The 19,073-nt window shown below is 38.5% G+C and overlaps 2 protein-coding genes across 12 annotated transcripts; one reads left to right on the top strand and one right to left on the bottom strand.

Moving 5' to 3' along the window:
* Positions 1–90: 90 nt before the first annotated feature.
* LOC130926831 (claudin-14-like) lies at positions 91–12,784 on the bottom strand. Of its 7 annotated transcripts, none has more exons than XM_057852101.1 (6): positions 12,754–12,784; positions 6,380–6,491; positions 5,711–5,795; positions 3,763–3,966; positions 2,700–2,961; positions 91–2,627 (listed from the first exon to the last, which is right to left on the bottom strand). In XM_057852101.1, the coding sequence occupies exons 5-6, from the start codon at positions 2,931–2,933 to the stop codon at positions 2,124–2,126; spliced, it is 738 nt and encodes a 245-aa protein (XP_057708084.1). In that variant the 5' UTR covers positions 2,934–2,961; positions 3,763–3,966; positions 5,711–5,795; positions 6,380–6,491; positions 12,754–12,784; the 3' UTR covers positions 91–2,123. The 7 variants fall into 7 exon arrangements, with proteins under 7 accessions (XP_057708084.1, XP_057708085.1, XP_057708088.1 ...); XM_057852102.1 differs by lacking the exons at positions 6,380–6,491; positions 12,754–12,784 and adding exons at positions 5,420–5,518; positions 5,866–5,923; XM_057852105.1 differs by lacking the exons at positions 6,380–6,491; positions 12,754–12,784 and adding exons at positions 5,420–5,461; positions 5,866–5,914.
* LOC130926829 (F-box only protein 47-like) lies at positions 12,150–18,857 on the top strand. 5 transcript variants are annotated; one of them, XM_057852096.1, is made up of 12 exons: positions 12,150–12,437; positions 12,553–12,613; positions 12,721–12,871; positions 14,631–14,792; positions 16,024–16,100; positions 16,190–16,264; positions 16,342–16,453; positions 16,570–16,743; positions 16,806–16,955; positions 17,093–17,235; positions 18,291–18,450; positions 18,530–18,855. In XM_057852096.1, exons 3-12 carry the CDS (start codon positions 12,727–12,729, stop codon positions 18,628–18,630), a joined length of 1,299 nt encoding a protein of 432 aa, XP_057708079.1. In that variant the 5' UTR covers positions 12,150–12,437; positions 12,553–12,613; positions 12,721–12,726; the 3' UTR covers positions 18,631–18,855. The 5 variants fall into 5 exon arrangements, with proteins under 5 accessions (XP_057708079.1, XP_057708083.1, XP_057708080.1 ...); XM_057852100.1 differs by lacking the exon at positions 14,631–14,792 and having other exon boundaries at positions 18,530–18,857; XM_057852097.1 differs by having other exon boundaries at positions 12,150–12,613.
* Positions 18,858–19,073: the final 216 nt, after the last annotated feature.

Below are 19,073 nucleotides of genomic sequence, written 5' to 3' on the forward strand. Positions count from 1 at the left end.
TAGCTGAGAATGGTTTGACCTCGTTCTAGCGCACTCAAGGCTACACTATGTAAGTGCCCTGAAGCGGGAGGGAAATTACAATCTGTCATTGTTGTAAACTCTAAACATGGCGACTCGTCATGAATCGGGTGCGCAGAAAAGGAAAGAAAAAAGAAAAGAAAAAGAGATGAAGATCATAAAGGTGAATGAGAAAAAATGACGTTTTTAGAAGGGGGACAAGAAGCCAGAGAATTAGGGCTAGAGTTGGCTGTGGACGGTGATGTTGGTAAGTGAACAACAGCTGCTAACACTGAACGTTTACATTCGCGATCACTGTGACCAAAGCCCGATTCGAGTGTCACTGGCCGCTTGTAGCCTTTGAGCTGCTGTATGACAAGACATGCTGCTCGCGTTGAGCCGAGGAGAGAGACGGTGATGGGAGACTGTTCTGTTGCTTAGCAGGCAGACATAGCACTCTAAGTTGTATTGTGTTGTAGCCTACAAGGGACAATAGATGGAGATTGTTTGTTTATATTGTGTCACATCACATTACAGTCTGTTAAATTTAATTGTCCATCTCAAATTAAATAATTTGAAAATTTACACTGTCATTGCTTGCAAAGCGTTAAAAGTACTGCGTATGTTGTCGTGACAAGCCGGTGGCGGGGGTGTGGGGGGCTGTGGCGGGCTCTATAATGGTCTCTTGTCCCTGGGCCCCGGTAAGTTTGTTGACAGCCCTGGTTGTGGAGTTCAGATTTCACGTATGATTTTGTGACGTGACTTTGCTGTGTCTCCAAAGTCAAATATGACTGTTGAACACGTTGACGCGGATATCAACAGAACAGGTGAAGGAGTCTGATGTGGTGGCAGACAAAGTCTGTAAATGTAACTGGGCTGTAAAAATGGTGACTCACATGTCATTGAGTACATTATTGATACTGTATATGATTTTGAAGCCTATTAAAACTCAAATCTTGATGCCAACAAATTACTTTCCTTTTTCTCAAAGGGGGAGTTATGTTATTGGAGAAATGTCAAAACTAAGTTCCGATTGAGTTTACCTGGGTTTATTGCTCATAAAAGACTAGTTGAGGGTAGCTAAAGATAGAGTTGCCTATAAAGGAAGGAGTTGCTTTCTTTAGTTTTTATGGGAGTCAACAGAACAGAACACAACACAACACAACACAACACAACACAACACAACACAACACATTGATGTGACTAAAATTTAGATTTTACTGTATGGAGGTTGATTTAGTTATTTAACTTACAAATGTGTTTTTTTTTCTTAAATCAAATTAGTGGGTAGTTGGGGAGACTTACCTTTGTAAATTGTTTGGTAATCTAGTTTAGTTCAAGATTTAGTATAGAAAACATCTAAAACAAATTTGCCAGGATGATACCGTAACTCTTACAACAGATAGTGCCTAATTTTGATTAAGACCGTTAATACAATCAATCAATCATTGATGGGTAAAAACAGGCACCAAGACCACTTATTTTGGATAAAAAAACAAAAACTAAACAAACAAAAAAACCCAACTGCAAAATAATTTATTGTTAATTAATACCCACTCAAAGGAAATATATGCTTAGAAGTGTGATGGCTGATCTGCTACAATGTTATGACAGGCACAGTAGCTGCTGTGCAGGTTGACGGGCTCACACTGGGGCTCTAATTGGGAGTTTTTCCTTACACAGTACATACAAATTTGCTTGTGCGAAGCCAATTAGATGCTTTGTGGGAGAACACAACATACAGATTAATTTACATATATATTTTTAAAACAATTGCATAAATGCAATCAATCATGTTTGGAAAGGATGTGAATGATAAACGATTTATAGTGTTTCTGATGCATTCCTCTAATAGACATTACATTCAGGATGTATGTGCATTGTCATTTTTTGAATGCGAATACTTGTTATAATATAAGAAGAGAACAATTTAGTGTGTATTACAAATATCCAGGTTGTCATTAGTTTCTATTCACTGATAAATGTCGCCATCTAGTGGTACTTTAGCCACATTGCATTGAGTGTCTGTGTGATTGGACAAGTTCACTTGACATTTTTTGGCATTTTTTTTTTAGTTCTATTCTATGCTTAGGTGTGCTGATCGCAAGCAAGCATCACCACAGACATTAGACATAATTATTAAGTCTGTAACCACTGCTGGAGACTGAGAAAAGTGACGGTGCGCGATTGTCCTTTAGTGCCTCTGCAGGATTGTAAGGGGGTGCTGGAGTGAAATTGTTGTTATAAGGAGGAGGGGATGTTGGCTGACTCATCTGCCTTTGGGGAAACCTCGGTGACCGTTCACCGCTGCTGCTCCAGATCAGTACCACTCCCCCACACAGGCTGAGGCAGGCTGACGCGTAACCGAGATACACCGCCAGGCCAATTTCGTATTTCATGCCACTTGGAAGTAAGGGGTCATAGAAATCTATGATCACGTCATTGGTGGTCCAGGACACAGTGGTCAAGCAGAGTAATCCGGCACAGAGAAAACATATCCCTCCACTCATCACGAGTGGAGACTTAATTAATGAGCCTTGAGCAAAGTAGGTGCACTTCATCCCGATCACAGAAGCCACAATTGCCAGGGTGGAGGAGACGCAGGAGAGCACCATAAGTGCGCGTGCGGCCTAATGATGAGAAAAGACATTCCAAAACAAAATTCTTACTCACGTTCACTCAAGTTGTAAGAAAAGTTGTACCTGCATATCCTGCGGCAGCGCCAGTAAAGATCTGTACACCTCACACTGATAAATACCTGTGCTGTGCCACACACACTCCATCCACAGACCTTTCATATAGGCTGTTGCTGTGATAATGTTTGAGCCAACATAGGCTGATGTTCGCCAGTGTGGGAGTAGAGTGGCAGCTAAAGTTCCCACAAACCCAAGCAGGCTCAATATAAAACCAAGGAGCTGAACAGCAGAGCTGGCCATGTTTCATTCACTTGGAAAGACTCCCGAGCTGTAAAAAAATCACATGGATATAGTTTTAAAAGTCGAGCATTCATGATCACGTCATATGAGAACTAAATAAATGTAAATATTGCATGTAAATATTTTATCACATATGTTAAAGATACAGCTCTATCAGGTCGCTTCCTGTTGATTTGGGGACATTTTGGAGACAAGTCCTGTTGATATCAGGTCACTTCCTGTTGATTTGGGGACATTTGGGGGACATGTGCTTTTGATATCCATTTGGGGGACACGTCCTGTTGATATCAGCTCACAAAATGTCAACAGGCTGTAATGGTAAATGGTAAAAAATAACAAGAAACTTTGTTTTCCTGCCATTGAAAATGAATGGGAAATTTGGACGTACATGGCTGTCAATGGCATCCAATCAGAAATGATTGGGACAGTTTTTGGCGAACCGGGAAACCTTACATTTTTGCCAAATACTGTGTACAACTTTTATGCCCCTTACCCTTACAAGTACCGTTTTGAAATTTTTTTATTTAAAAAAACAAAACAAAAAACAAACATTAAAAAAAAAAAAAAAAAAAATCACGTTAATGGGCAAACGGAAATTCTTTGGGGGTCGTTCGAAAAATTCCCTGCGTCGTGTGAAAATTCGGTCAAACGGTTTGGGCTGTGCAAGTCTTTAGAACAGCGAAGCCTTGTACGCAAATGCTCATATATTGCTATTGACGGTGCTGGAAGTCCAATCCATTTTGATTGGGAGAGGGAAAATGAACGAATGTCAAATTGAATTGGACATCTAGTGCCGTCAATGGTAGCCACTGAGTTAAATATTGTATACCTTCAACAACAGATGCATTCTCGAGTCCCTCAGGCTGCAGATTTGGTTTATTCTTCAAGCGAAGGGCACTCCCCGCAGAAGCAGTCAATTCCAGAGAGCTTACATTTTGTCACGGACTCCCAGCCATTCCTTTAGTGTGAAGTGAAGGAGCTAAAACTATTCTGGCATCAGTCTCCACTGACTGGCAGGTGTCTGCATCTGTAACTAATGAGAGCAGTTTTCAGCTTCTCTCAGGAGCTTATGCCGCAGTAGTTTATTTGCTAACATTTTCACCGCCCCTCCGGAGAGAAGAAATTAAACATTGACAGAAACCACCCAAGCTTGGAGTACTGTACAGATATAAAACGCTCACTTTGAAAATTCCTTAGCCTCTTTAATAGTCTGACCAGTTGTGCAATTTTTAATGTGCACAAGTTCACCTATCACTAAGACTGACAAAACAGCAGCTCAACTCTCTCAGTTAAGCATTTACCTCGTCTTTTTCCTGCTGCGTGTCGTGAACTAAAGGTCGAGGGGAAATGGATCTTGAGAAAAGACAGCCGTTTCACAACAATGCCTAGCTAAATTTGGCATGTGTCCTTTTTGCTAACAGTTTCATTTCACAGATAATAAATCCTTTATAAAGTGTATTGTCCTGGCAAGCGGTAATACACTTGTCTCTTTATTGAAGCAAAGCATTTGTTTTTGGTATCTGTTCAATAACCCTTTATAGGGCACTCATTTTACCCATTGGCTGCCATTGACGGCGTTAGACATCCAATCTATTTTGATTGGGAGAGGCTGGCAAGCAAATTATCTCTGATAGCCCTGCCATTTTAAATGAATTGGATGTCTATTGTTGTCAATGGCATGTAATGACACTATAAGAAATAAAAACAACTTTAAAGTATTATTGGGGGCCATATCTACAGAGTATTTATGTTTTTATCTGTGTTTAAAAAAAGGTAATTCAGCTTTTTAATCAACATTTTATTAATTTATCATTCTAATAAATTACAAAAGACATACAAATTAAAATTGATTAAAAAAAAACAATAATAATGTATAATAATCAAGAAATAATATTATAATAATATAAATACATATATAAATAATCTTGGCATCCACATAGGTGGGCACAATACTTTGGGTCATGTAGGCCACACTTCCACACCACAAATCAATATAGTGGCCTACTGTACACGGCCCAAAATGGGATGTCCATCTTTGTGGATGCCAGGTCTTTATTATTATTTTTTTTTAACCATCAAATATAGTCACCCGAGGGTTGAGTAAAAAAAAAAACCCAAAAAACAGTGGAATCTCTTAAGACCTGATGACCATTCTGATGACCATAATATGTTTACTTCTCCTGAGACTTTGGGCAGTGTATTATACAAAACAGTATTAGCAAAAGACATTTAAATACTGTGTTGCTTTGGTCACTTGTGTAAACCTGAGGCTGGAATAAATAAGCTTTTAGACATAAAGTGACTTGACCTCCATTCTTTGTAGAGGGAAAATTTACTCTGAAATATGAACTGATCAGATGTCGATCCACATCCTGGAAAGGATTATGTAGGTATGTATGTAATACTTTTTAGGTTTCACTATTTTTGTTTCCTGCAGAGTGAAATCATTAGACAAAAGTGAATGAAGGACTGCAGTAAAAACACACCTGAATACCGGCCTCGTGGTAATATTAGTATGAGAGATAAACCTGTGGTCACAGGAATGAAGATTGTGCATTTGGTCGAAAAACAATCGATGCTTTGGCCTTAGACAAGAGGTAATAAACACATAGTGTTAGAAATTATAGTAGTTTTGCAATGTCTTCTTGTAACAAACAGCAAAAACAGTTTTTCTACAGTACTGGTAGTGAATACAACCATACGTACATACTGTACATGTTATGATCAAACATATTAGTGAACTTTTAACACATGCATTATATCAATGCTATACATACTTTGACGTCGGCCCCGCACTGTCATTAAAAGCAGAATCTGCGCTCTTGTCTCCCGTTAAGAACATAGCTGCTCTTTGTCATCCATCTGTAAGCAAAGCACACAACCTGTTGGAGAACAAGACATTTTAATCAATTCTTCCAAGAATTCAGCTCACTGTAGATGCTCAGTTCTAAGGTAATGATCTTCTGCGACGCGTGTCTGTGGTGTGGGAGACACCATTTAAATGTGGAACACCTAATAGTATTAGTTCGAAGGAATAATCCCGTGATTAGCAACAAAGCGTAGCTGTTGTGCAATGTACTCAAGGATAACAATGTATCTGGGTGTCCCGAGCCACATACAGTACATTGTCTTGCGTGACAAGTCTTTGACAACTTAATATGCAATGAACTCAAGGATTTTGAAGCAAATGAAAATGCCTCGTGTAAACGACCTTCATGTGAAATACAGTTGCACAGAATATTTAATTGTGCAAGTTGTGCCTTTCTTAAACCTCTAGTAATAGAGAAAATAAGGTTTAAACATCCAAAAAATAAAAATTTACAAGTAAAGCCAAAGTGTCATGAATGTGACAACAGTCACATCAAACGCATGCAGCAAATAAGCTCTGATCCACTCGAAACATAAAAACTGACTATGAAAATAGGCACACACTTTTGTTTCTGTACCTGTTCAATCTGTTGCTCTCTTTCTCTGTGTCTGTCTCAGACGTGCTTTGTTTCCTGGGTCCATTGAAGCCATTTTCTGTTATATCCATGCATACTACAGTGGGTAGTAGGCCTGAACGATATTGGAAAAAACAATTGCTGCAATTTTTTTTGGGTTTGCGATATATTGCAATATTATATTGCGATATTAAAAAAAAATGTATAAATATTTTTTTCAAGAAATTTTCACAAGATGACTTAAATAGCTGTTTGGAAAGACTTTAGATGACTCACCATCACCACAGTGTACAGTCATCCCTTGTTTTTCGCGGTTAATGGGGACCAGAACCCGCCGCGATAAGCGAAAAACCGCGAAGTAGCGCACCTCCCCCATTTTTTTATTTATTTATTTATTTATTTTTTTGTGTGTGTGTTTTTTGTGCCCAATGTATTTATTCAGATTTAGCATTGGAAAGAGATACATATAAGACATGTTTTTTTTCTCACTTTTCCCCCCAAAGTGATTTAAAAAATGTATATAAACAAATGGTTTTTAAGCACTTCAAATGTCATAATTATGATAAGTTTTAAACATAACTGTCCAACCAAATCATTTTTGAACAAGAATAAAGTACTGTAGCAGATAAATGCTTGGCTTTATTAAATGCTTCTGTTTATCTACTTTAGCTGTGACCGTTGAAGTGACATGTAGAAATTTCAAACTCCTTATGATCACTTCTGGCATTTAAATGTCACCAACGTCCCCACAGTACACACATTCATTCCAGCTCGGCTTCCTTGCAACTGTTTAACAAGTTAAACGATGATTGACAGATGCCCGTGTGAAGTCTGCTTCTTTGGCCAGATCAAAGCCATCGTTGTGCCGCAGTGACTGAGAGGATCAAAAGGCTGGGAGAGGGAGGGCAGGAGGCTGTGCGCAGACCAGAAAGTGAGGCGTATGTGGATCAAAAAAAAAAGAAAAACTATCGCACGTGCTTGCGATGGGACTATTGCGCACACGCACATCGCTATGGCGATGTTTAAACGATATATCGTTCAGGCTTAGTGGGTAGTTAATGCATGATGAGTTGGGGTGTGACAAATGGTGATATACCGTGATATTTTGATCCCCAAAGGTTATCGATATCAGGCATGAAAATGGGTCAGGGGTTAAAAAGGTGAGAAAGGTGTGGAGGAAATATGTTCCAGTACACTGTACACCCCAACAAAATATTGAGCTCTGTCGACCCACACTGTGTTTCAGCAGGGCCGTGCAGAGACCGGTGGAGGGGCGGGTGCTCGTAGATCAAAAGGGGCACATGAACAAGTATTTAATACACCTTAAAACAACATAACTTCAATTTTAACCAGCTTTAGATAATAATTGGCTGCGACTGTGACATACTTTAATTGGGAAGGGGCAACAGTGAATAGAAATCAAAACTGTCATCAACACTTTCTGGCTGTGACTCAGTCAGTCTGCCTCTTTTCTTCCTTCAACCTCTGCATCGAAACTTCCTTCCTCAACTTGTTCATCTGAGAACAAACCACATCAGATGGTCACTGAGCCACCAAAAGCACAGTTTTCTCAAAACTATTATTTCATTATTACCCATACTTAACAACTCTAGCACCTAATGATTAATAAAGCAATGACATAAAATCTTATAGAAAAATAACATTGTAATTGTGTTTATAATTGTATTTAATACCCGACTATCCTTGCAAACTTGTTCTTACCAGGTCTGCTATTCACCCAGCTGATGAGGTATCCACTGCCTTTAGCAGCCTCATCCAACTCCTTTTTTTATCCCTCAATCTCCTTTCCCTACGAGGCATGTCTATGTAATGAAATATAAATATTAAAAAAAAAAAAAAAAAAAAAAAAAAAACGGACTCCCCGGTGGCTTTTAGTTTTAAAGCTTTCTTAATTTCTTTCTCTCTCAATAACGATGGAGGTAGATTTGTGTTTTTATTATTCAATCAAAAAACAAAGTTACTTCTATAAAAAACAAAGTTGCTTCAATCAAAATACAGCATATACTTTTAATCCCAAAAAAGTCACTTCAATAAAAAAAATTGTTTTTGATTGCAAAAATAAATTTGAGACAAAAATTTGAAATTTGAAAACTATTTTTCTTGATTGAAACAAATTTTTCCATTGAAGTAATGTTTTGCGTTTGGGCCACATTTTGGCTAGGACATTTGTGTCTTTATTATTCAATCAAATAAGTTGCTTCAAACAAAAAAAAATATATAAAAAGAAAAACTTTGCACATGTGTCAATCACCGTTTAACAAAGCCTGAGAGGGTTTGAGTAGACTCACTATGAAGCATTTAATAAAGCCAAGCATTTTCTTACTACTTTCTTCTTGATTAAAAATAATTCGGTGGGGCAGTAACATGTTTAAAGCTTATCATAATTCTTACATTTTGAAGTGCTTGAAAACCATTTATAAATGATACTTTGGTGAAAAAAGTGAAAAAGCATGTCTTATATAGATGTATCTTTTTTCCAATGTAAAATCTGAATAAATACATTGAACACGCACACAAAATGGGGAGGGGGGGCGCTACTTCGCGGTTTTCACTTATTGTGGCGGGTTCTGGTCCTCATTAACCGCGAAAAACGAGGGATCCCTGTATTCCTGAAAAGCTTAGCAAGAGTCATTCCCACCACTCGTCGGGCCGGTGTTGTGCCGACACCGGCCGTCAGCTCAAGTCACAGCCGAAAATAACGCGTCTCAGGCGGACGACGGGAGCGATACGAGGCGCCCCCCTCCATCCGAGAGCATGCCGCTTAATTTGACTCAACAGTGTGTTTCTTCGTCTATATTACCGCTAAATAGTACCGCTTGACGCCAATTTAACGGGAGCTATTTTTTTTCATGAGAGATTTGGCTAGCTCTGGCAGTGTTCAACGCAAGCTGCAACGAATGGCAGTAACTTTTTTTATATCGCAAAATGTGAAAACGATTGAAACCGTAGTGCGCGCGTTTGGAATAATGGAACGCAGCTTGGGCCGATGATTGGTTCTCGTCAGCGAAGCATCTAGAAGGATTTGCTGACTGTCCACGTGTCACTGTTTTAAAGAACCGATTTCTTAAGTGCTCAGTTTACGTACTAAGTTAATCACATGATGATAATAATAATAATAATAATAATTAAATAAAACCTCCCAAAAAGAATTTCTCCTCCGATCCACGCAATTCACGTAGGTCGCCCTTTTTGACTTCAAAACGGCGAATTTCGCCGAAAGGTGAGAGATTTTCATGCCTGGATATGCTCATGCCAAGATTTGAGATATCGTTTTAAAAAGGTGTAAAAAAAAAAAAAAAAAAAAAAAAGGAACCAACAAGTTGCTACCAAAATCTTCCACCATAATTGTGTCTCATTTAACTCTATGGCTGCCATTGACGGCACTTGACGCCCAATCTATTAAGATGGGGAAGGGCGAATGAAAGCTTGTTCGTTCGAAACCAGAGCATTCACAGTCACTCTTTTGGATTTTTGGGGCATTTGCATGTCACTTTCTGTTCGTTTTAGGGCATTTACAGGTCACTTCCTGATAAGTTTGAGTCACTGCCAATTCATTTCTGGGTCACCTCCTGTTCTGTGATCCAAAATCAACAGGAGGTGACCCTGAAATGCCCCAAAATCAACAGGATACGACTGTAAAATCAACAGGTAATGACCTGAAATGGCCCAAAAGTACCTTGTTGCTTGGCATTGGCTGCCACCGACGGCAATATAAGTGGGAGGGACTCGTTTGGAGTGGGAAGGGTTCATTCGCTGCCACCCTTCCAGTTCAACTGGACTGGGCCTCTACTAGTGTTAAATTTACAGCGGAAGGATGAAAATAGCTTGTTTTTCTGTTTGATAGTTGTTTTGTAGAATATCCTAGAATGATGTCGTGACCATGTGTGTCGTTATCGTGAGATAGTTGTTATCGCGAGCTTTGTATCGCAAATCGTATCGTAGCGTGAGGTACCAAGAGGTTCCCACTCCTAATGATAAGTAGACAGGACAACCTGAGATACTTGAATTCGATTGGCTAAAATATTACTGGCATTTAAAAATGTCAAAAAACTGCTATTTTGCCTACTTCCGGGAAATATTAGCTTTCAATGACATTTTTCCACTAAAAAAATGAAATTTTGTGTCTTTCTATTTAATTAAGAAAAGATTATTTCTGCTGTGATTCACATAGACATGTGCCGAATACCGGTTTCAAAATATACCGTGGTAATACGGTGGTATGAAAACATAGAGGTTTCAAAATCGCAAATTTTCTGTCATACCGTCGCTAAGGTATTAGCTAATTTCTATGTCCCAAAATGCATGGGGAAATCCCTCGCTTGCAGCGGCCAGGCTCAAAAATCCTCCACCGGTTGTTGCTCAGTGCCAGTGAGTCAGCTGTGGTAAACGCTGTCTGGAGGAGGTGAAACTCCTGAATTTTTTTCCCTCATCGAAGAAAACAAAACCGCTGGTATGGGAATTTCAGCTACAGAAAAAGTTACAGACGGCCGCGGCTAAGAGGAGGAGGGCCAAAAGACATGTAAAACATGTTTGTGGTGAATGGCTGCCGAGAAGGCAATACCTCTAATATGATTTCACATATATACAAAATTAAAATTTAGTAAACACTGTCATGAACATTTCCCACCAGCTACGAGAGTAAACTCAAGTGTATTAAGTGTGTCTAGCGGTGGTAAAACATGGTGTTTTTTTTCTCTCTGGCAACTGTCTGTGTTGAGAAAGAGTGTGTGTATAATGTAAACATGATATAAGTTATACACAAGTGCTTTTTATGGAAAATAATTCAAATATTATTGTTCTGATGGCAATAATGTTTTGCTGTGGCTGTGGGTCTAGGACTGCATTTATTTTAATTTTAATCAGAATATTTAGTTACCTTTTAAAATTAAACTTATGTTCCAATTTGTGAATATGCTTTGAAAAATAAAAATCCTGTTCAATGGAATAGGTGTTTTTTTTTTTTTTTTTTAATTGAATTTTTTTAAAACCCAGATATCTCAAAGTAACATATTCTAGAGCTGTAATTGTAATACGATGATACCTTGATATTTTAGCTTTAGGTTATCATACCGTCAGAATTTCATACCGGTATATGCCTAGACGCACACAACTAATGTGTAGGCCTATTTTATCCCATTTCAGACACCTTCTTTCATAATTTTCCAATAGGCTTTTTATTCCCCCTGAAGTGAAGTGATTTACAGTAGTTGTTAGAGAAAAAGTTGATCCATGTTTCTTTCTATTTAATGGTCCAGTTTTTGGAACGAAATGGGCAGGTGTCCCAAAATATTTATTCATATGGTGCAGGGATTTTCAAAGTGTGACACCAATGCCAAAAGTTGTACATACAAATAAAAATACATCCTGACACATATACATACACTTATTATCCTATTCATGTTTTTTTTTTTTTTTTTTTTTTTTTTTTTTTTTTTAAATAAATCAGGACAATATATTTTAAATGGAACCTAACGTAAATATAATACAGTAATGTGCATACGCATTTAATCTAAAACAAAAGTTTCTGTCAAACACGAAGGGATATCTTCACTTTTCCCATATTCACGTGAAGTGGCAGTGTTCAAACTGTTTATAAATTGATACGTTAAAATAATCGTCGAAGCCATTTCCCCCCACATTTTCCTGGAAACACATGATTTTTTTGAAAACGTTAAAAAAAGGTGATGAAATGTTTGTGTCTTTAGCTACTTTTTTTTTTTTTTTTTTTTTTTTTTTAAAAGAACCACAAAGCTTTATGTGAATACGGTCTTATAGTTTGTACACTTCTCCGTAGAGCCAAACTAGGCTTTTAAAAAGCTCTCTGCTGTAAGATTAACCGAGACCAACAATTACCACTAGTTTACCAGTTCATTTCGTTACAGATGTGTCATTTATACATGTAAAGCTACTTTGGTAAACGTTGTACTTTGGATGACTTTACCAGAGAGAGTACATAACATCGCTCCATAAACGCAATATTAAAAATCGCGCCACTGCCAAGGGTCGCTATAGCCTATCGTGGAACAAGCTAAACAAATTGGTGAGTTTCTTTTCATTGCAAACAATAAAGCTTAGTCGTGTTACAGCTAAGCAAGTAGGTTGAAACAGTGTGTGATTAACAATTAAGTGGAAATAAACCGATGTTTTCGTTTCAGTACATAATATATGACACATTTAAGCCATTTCGTGAACTAGCTAATATCCGAGCATCGATTTGTAAGTATTTCCCCGCCTACTTCAGACGAATAAAGAGGTCACCGAATAATGCTAGATATAGTTATGTCTGAAACAATGATACGCTAATAAAATATGGCATTTAACAGTGAACAATGGCGAAAGGAAGACCAGGAACGTACGCGCATAGTCGTCGTCGTCGTGGAACTGTCGTGAACAGCAGTCAGACGATGGAGGAGATAAACTTTTTCCAAAAACTTCCACTGGAGTTGGTTCATATGATTTTGGACAACCTATCAGGTAAGGTGCCGCTGTGTAGTTGATGAAACTCACAATATGTGTCAAAGCTAAACGATTATCTCACAATATGGTGGTTCAACAATTATTGAAATGTGGGTCTGGAAGTCAATCTACAATATCCTATGACTCAACAATTAAAGACATTAACAAGCTATTTCTAAATGAATAAATATACGAAGTCCATTTTATTACACTGTCAAGGACAATCTGTCAAAAATGTGGGTCTTTCTCACAGACTATAAAAATATTCCAGTGCATTATTTCTGTAACTAAATACAGCAACATGTTATTGCGACATTTTCATAAAAAAATTAATGTACTGGGACAACTGACTTTGAATGCTCATGTTTGAGTACCATTAACAGCACTCGACATCCAATTCATTTTGACTGGGAGGATCAAATGAACGAGTCAAGAAGAACTGCTCCTCTAGTGCTGTCAATGGCAGCCAAAAGCCCCTTTCACACATGCCGAAACGCCGCGAGAATCGCGGGATTTAAACGTGCAGCCCTTGTATGTGAACACAATTTCCTGGGTGAACTGACACAGAGATTACGCGGACATTTCACTGGTCGCGTCTTAGTCTAATTCCCATGAAAGTCTTGAGATGAAGCTTATGTGAAAGCAAGCATTAAATTCCCGTGTCACAGAGCGATGGCTGATGACGTAAATATCGTGGTGGGCCGATCGTCACTTCCGCTTTCTTCGCATTAAGACGAAACGCGGTAAACAAACATCGCACTTATCAACATAGCAAGCTGGAAATAGCTCAATTAAACTGAAAACACAACAAAATTAAATTGCTACTGGATCGTAGAGTCCAGGAAGAGAGTCTTTGGAAATGTGTGGTTTATTTTGTTGCTGATCGCAACTGCGGAAACAAGGTTGTTCCTCAAAGCAGAAAACAACGGAGGGAGGCGTTGAAGGGTTTATTAAATACAGACAAAAATACACGTGATCGCTGAAAAGAGGGAATAACACAATGGGTCCGTGACAGTAAGTCGACGGGGATCAGTAATACTAACCTAAGCGGTAGGCAGAGAGCCGATAAGACAACAAGACAAATAAACTCAAATACCAGCACAACGAAGGGGATTTCAAAACAAGGACTGCAGAGGTGGCACCAAGCAAATTAATATCTTGGCACCCTTCTGGGCTTAAACACAGTCTTGATGAGCTTGAATTGGCTGCAGTTACGACGTCGGGAACGCTCCCTCTGGAACAAAACATGATTTGACCAACATTGTGACAGCCGATGCCGACCAAGAATGACGTAATGTCCGGTTTTTGAAATCGTGCAAGCAGCCCTCCCCCCACAGAGATGGCCTGTGGGCAACACAGGACAAGTGTGTGAAAGGGTCCAACCTGCGTCATTCTCGGGACATCTCTACATGTGTGAAAGCAATGACGCAAGTAAATCCCGCGTCACCTTACACAGGAATTTCCCGGGAAATGTGTGTGAAAAGGGCTAAAAAGAGTTAACATAGACAATATTCAAGGTAAAAACTTTGATATTGTAGAAAACTGGCAGCAACTCGTTGGTTCCTTTATTAACAGTGACATCTTTATAAAACAAAACAGTATCTCGATTCTTGCCCGCAGCATATCGATAACCTTTTGAGTTAGTTCGTGTACCCCACCTCTCTCTCAAAAATCAGCAGGGATAGACTATAGGCCCGCAACCCTGATGAGGATTAGCAGGAAAGAACATGGATGAATTGATATATGATCATTTGTACTTTTTGTTTCATTTTGCTAGTGCTGGAGGTCAGTAAGCTCTGTTTAGCGTCCACACAAATGAATAGATGTGTGGTGGACTATATCAGCACTCACGCCTGGAAAAACAAAATGATGCACCATAGCTACCATTACATCAGTTGCCCTGAGCAGGAATGTTTGAGTGGACATTTCAGAGACCTGGGTAAGCAGCTGTGGAGAGTTTGATCAATCTTTATTAGGGCTGTCAAAAACAGTTATTTTTCTCCTGATTAGTCTGCAGACTTTTTTAACGATTAGTCAACTAGTCTGATCATTTTTTAATGAACTTTTCTTTTTTTTAACTAACCTTGGAATTAAACTTTTGTTGGGGATTATTAATTCACAAAAACATTTTGGAACACTTAAATTCTCTATTTCTTTTACAAATAAACAAAAAAAGAATGGAATGTAAACAGATTCAGAACACTGTGACTTCACTTTTCCGTCAGGATTCAAAACAATTCTTACTTTCTCTTTTTGTGGTATGCCGATATTGTTCCAAGAGTGAGCACCAGCAGAGTAGATAAATGAATGTCACGTATTACTGGAGTGAAGTACATAAAAAACCCAATGATGCACATTGATACTACGCTACGACGGAAAAAAAGTGAGCCGCTACACACTTTTCATACATGTACCTTAGCTTGGAGCTACGACGAAACATTAGCATAAATTCTTCTATTAATTATAATTTGATGTAGATGAAGCAAAATAACAAGGATTTCCTTATTTGTAAAACCGATTCCAAAACACAAGATGCTTTCAATATTGTTGATTTTAACAGAGGCGGCAGTGCGCAACATAAAGTACGTAGCTGCTTATTCAGCTACATTAGCTCGACATTAGCCCCTAATACTCTGTCGTACGACCCACATGAAGGCAACTTCAATAAAAAATGTCGTAATATGGACTTACGATCCGCCAGCTTTTGGTCTCCTGTCGTCCTCCAAAATTATACCTGGGTGACGGCGTTTCAGGTGTTCATTCACGGCCAGCGTGTTCCCGTGATATGCAAGCTTGGTGTACAGTGTACACTCCTTGTTTCGTAGAAATAAGTCTATGCTTTCGTCACTCTCTTGCGCTTTTTGGCTTTGTGGCGCTTTCCCCACTTGAATCCGGAGCGTCTGCCATTCTTAACTTTCCACGCATATATTTTTTAAACCCTTTATAAACCGTCGACGGGATGGTGCGCTCGTCGATGCATTTACATCATCGATGACGTTGACTATGTCGACTAATCGGGACAGCTCTAATCTTTATATACTGCACAATACTTTTAATGATATTGGGCTTCCAGGTGAACTTCGAGGCCAAATTGAAATTTCATCTAAAAGCCCAGTATCCCTAACTTTTTATTAGTGTTGCTAAATTAGTATTATTCATTTTCGTCTTAGGTGTATTGTTCAAACGTTGTACAATGCTGCTACCTACAAAGGAAAGGCTGAAATGTGTCATGTACACGTTTTCACAGGTAGGAAAAATAAGAAGAGTACAGTATAGTGAGATATTTGTGCAATGTTTTGCAGATGATTTTTTTCCCAATTCTTAATGTTTCTGCAGGTTCCATGCTTCTTACAGGATAGTTGCTCACAGCCAAATTGCATTGGTTTCTTTAGATATGGAATTTTTTTGCAGGTGACCTCTCAAATAATACATAAATGGGTACACACAACTGGTATCAAATTTTATTTTTCTATTGATTTCTTTTACAGACCCTAATTGCTGGGTGGGATGATCTGGAGTGCCAAAAAGTATTCTCCTTTTTGTGTGAAGTCACCAATTTGCTCCGTAAAATTGAGGCAGTCACTACCAATGGGAAACCTGGTATGAGCATGAAAAACAAAACTTTCTCCTAAATTATGGGCCCCTGATTCAGAACTTTTTCCCCTACAAAATAAATGTATTCCATGACATCTTTGGGTTTCTCACTGTGTCTGCAGGGCTGAAATGCAATGAAGAGCTAGAGCTTCGCTACTTCTGCCGTAAGGTTTTGCTGGACTTGTCACCGCACCCATCAGAATGTCGATTTTGGCTCCTGCAGCTCCTGAGGCCCTGGCCTTTGGTCAGCCAGGCACACCTACTGTTAATCCTATATGGACCACAACTGGCTACAGGTGAGTAAACTTTCACTCAGCCCGTCATTTGGTCTGTGGGCTGGGTTTACTCCTCCCTGCAGGCCCCATCAGTTGGCAGGATCTCGTGGAAGAGGTGCTGCCTCGGAATGCTTTGGTTGACCTGGCCAAGTCCATCATTTTGGTCTTCAACAACCCCCAAAATAAAAAATCTTCCATACAATCAACCCTGGCCATCTTCGAAGAGATCACTGGTAACTCGTTCCATTTTCTTTTGCGCTGACTTTGGATGTGAGGTGAGCTACATACTGGATTGGCAAACAGTATTGTCAGTGGTACTCTCGCACCAAAACAAAATTAGCTGATTTGGTTCCTACTGTGTTTTTTACAGTAATTCCTCAGGAATGGCACGTGCATAATATTGCTCGTCTCTTGGTGCTATGTGGCCATAAACTGTGCTACATTATCTTGGCCAACAAGGTCCAATCTGGACAGATCACATCTGTTGCCACAATAATTGTCTTCATTATTCTGGTAGGTAACTAGGTATTAATTTTGCATCATTGATCCCCCGAATCACCTTTATTCTACTGCAGTACATCAAAGGAATATTATTTTCAATATGACCTAATTTTGTACATTTTGTCACCACTTATTCTTAATCTTTCCTTTATTTAACATTACAAACCCCCTATACCCCTATAGGACGCCACTGAACAAAGTCCCAATCATTATTAATACAGAAGTAATGCTAATCTCATCTTGATTTATCGACAGATTTACGCACTTTTAGCACAATTGATAAAATCTAGGCTTGTTCAATTCAACTCACGGCTGATATAGCCTTACTTGTAGTTGTTTTAATTTAATTGGAAATGTGATCCCTCGCTACTTCGCGGCTCAACTTTCGTGCCTTCAGTACATCGCAAATTAGAAAAATACTGTATATTATATGAAAGAGTTCTAAAAACATATTTATGTACACTTTATTTACATCTGCATATGTGTGTACACTTACACTCCCCCACACACATATCATGAGTGAGAGAATGAATGTACTGTAAGTATTTTTTATTTATTATGTATGTTATTTTTTTACATGTTTCAAGCTGTTCTTTAATGTTCTAATGATAAAATATGCATTTGTAGTGTTTTATATACACTTATTGATATTATAAATGTACGCACAAACTGTATGTTAAAAATCGGGGGGCGAGTTACACTATTTCGAGGTTTTTCACTTTACGCGGTTAGTTCTGGTCCTCATTAACAGCGGCGATTGAGGGATCACTGTATACCATACAGGGTTTCCGTCATAAAACTGGCCTAAAGGCCCACCAGGCTTATAAAGCACTGGGGTAACCATGCTGTAGTTTAGCTCTTTCATAAGGTGATAGACAGTGCATCAAACCTATATATTCATTTTTTGCCATTCATGCAACAGATAAAAATCAGGACTTCCCTGGCCTCATAGTTATGAGCCAGTTACAGTAAGGAAAAACAACACTACTTTTTGTAGTGCCAACAAAGGTGGACATTGTTTTTATAATTACTTACCGTTACAATCAAACTTGTTTTTTTCTGCATAGGTGTTTGAAAAGGACTACAATAAAATGAATTGGGTGGTGAATTTGGTGAAGCAGCTGCACAGGAGCTTCAGCATATCTGGGCAAAAGCTCACCTTCATTCGCCTTCTGGAGTACAAGTGCTCAGACGTTATGGCTCAGTATCTTTCCACGTACGCAAATGGTAAGTTGCGTCAGACTGCCTCTACTTCCAATGATACCGCATCAGAAATCTTTTAATGCTATTTACTATGTGACTCCAGGAAACCGTGATGAAAATGGGGAAACTTTATTGACCGCGAGTCAACTCTTGACTGCCATTGGAAGATTTCATGCAAATATCCTGGAAGGGTTGCTTGAATAAGGGAAGAAAGCATAGATTTTGCTTAGGTTGTATTTCTTTGCTGCATTACAAAATATTTAATATTAAAAAAATATATATATATTTATTGACACATTTATTTATTTGCATTGACACTCTGTTAGTGAGGTTGTAATGCAGTCTGTTCTTGGGTTCAGTTTAGCAGTTTCATACTGGACTATTGTTTTTATGTTTGACACCCTCTCAGGGGAAGAAAATTTGGATTTCAAAGTTGTCTTATTAAATAACTTTGTACAAGAAAACAAGTTGATGCGATTTTAAAAAAAAATTTTCTCATGAAAAAATGTGTGTACAAAAAAAAAAAGAAATATGCCAAAATGTATGAAAAATTAAATAATTCCTTGGTGTATTTAAGAGAAAAAAGAAAAAAAATCCTACATATGACAGTACTGCAACATTAGCACTTAATATGAGAGGTTTTACTA

The sequence above is a fragment of the Corythoichthys intestinalis genome, chromosome 12 (assembly GCF_030265065.1).
Source record: "Corythoichthys intestinalis isolate RoL2023-P3 chromosome 12, ASM3026506v1, whole genome shotgun sequence".
Classification (NCBI taxonomy): Eukaryota; Metazoa; Chordata; class Actinopteri; order Syngnathiformes; family Syngnathidae; genus Corythoichthys; species Corythoichthys intestinalis.

Coding starts and splice junctions, on each gene's coding strand:
- LOC130926831 (XM_057852101.1), bottom strand. CDS start 2,933: ATGGCCAGCTCTGCTGTTCAGCTCCTTGGTTTTATATTGAGCCTGCTT. Junction 2,628..2,699: donor CGCTGCCGCAGGATATGCAG/GTACAACTTTTC, acceptor TCTCATCATTAG/GCCGCACGCGCACTTATGGT.
- LOC130926829 (XM_057852098.1), top strand. CDS start 12,727: ATGGCGAAAGGAAGACCAGGAACGTACGCGCATAGTCGTCGTCGTCGT. Junction 14,793..16,023: donor TGGACATTTCAGAGACCTGG/GTAAGCAGCTGT, acceptor TTTTCGTCTTAG/GTGTATTGTTCAAACGTTGT. Junction 16,265..16,341: donor GATATGGAATTTTTTTGCAG/GTGACCTCTCAA, acceptor TTTCTTTTACAG/ACCCTAATTGCTGGGTGGGA.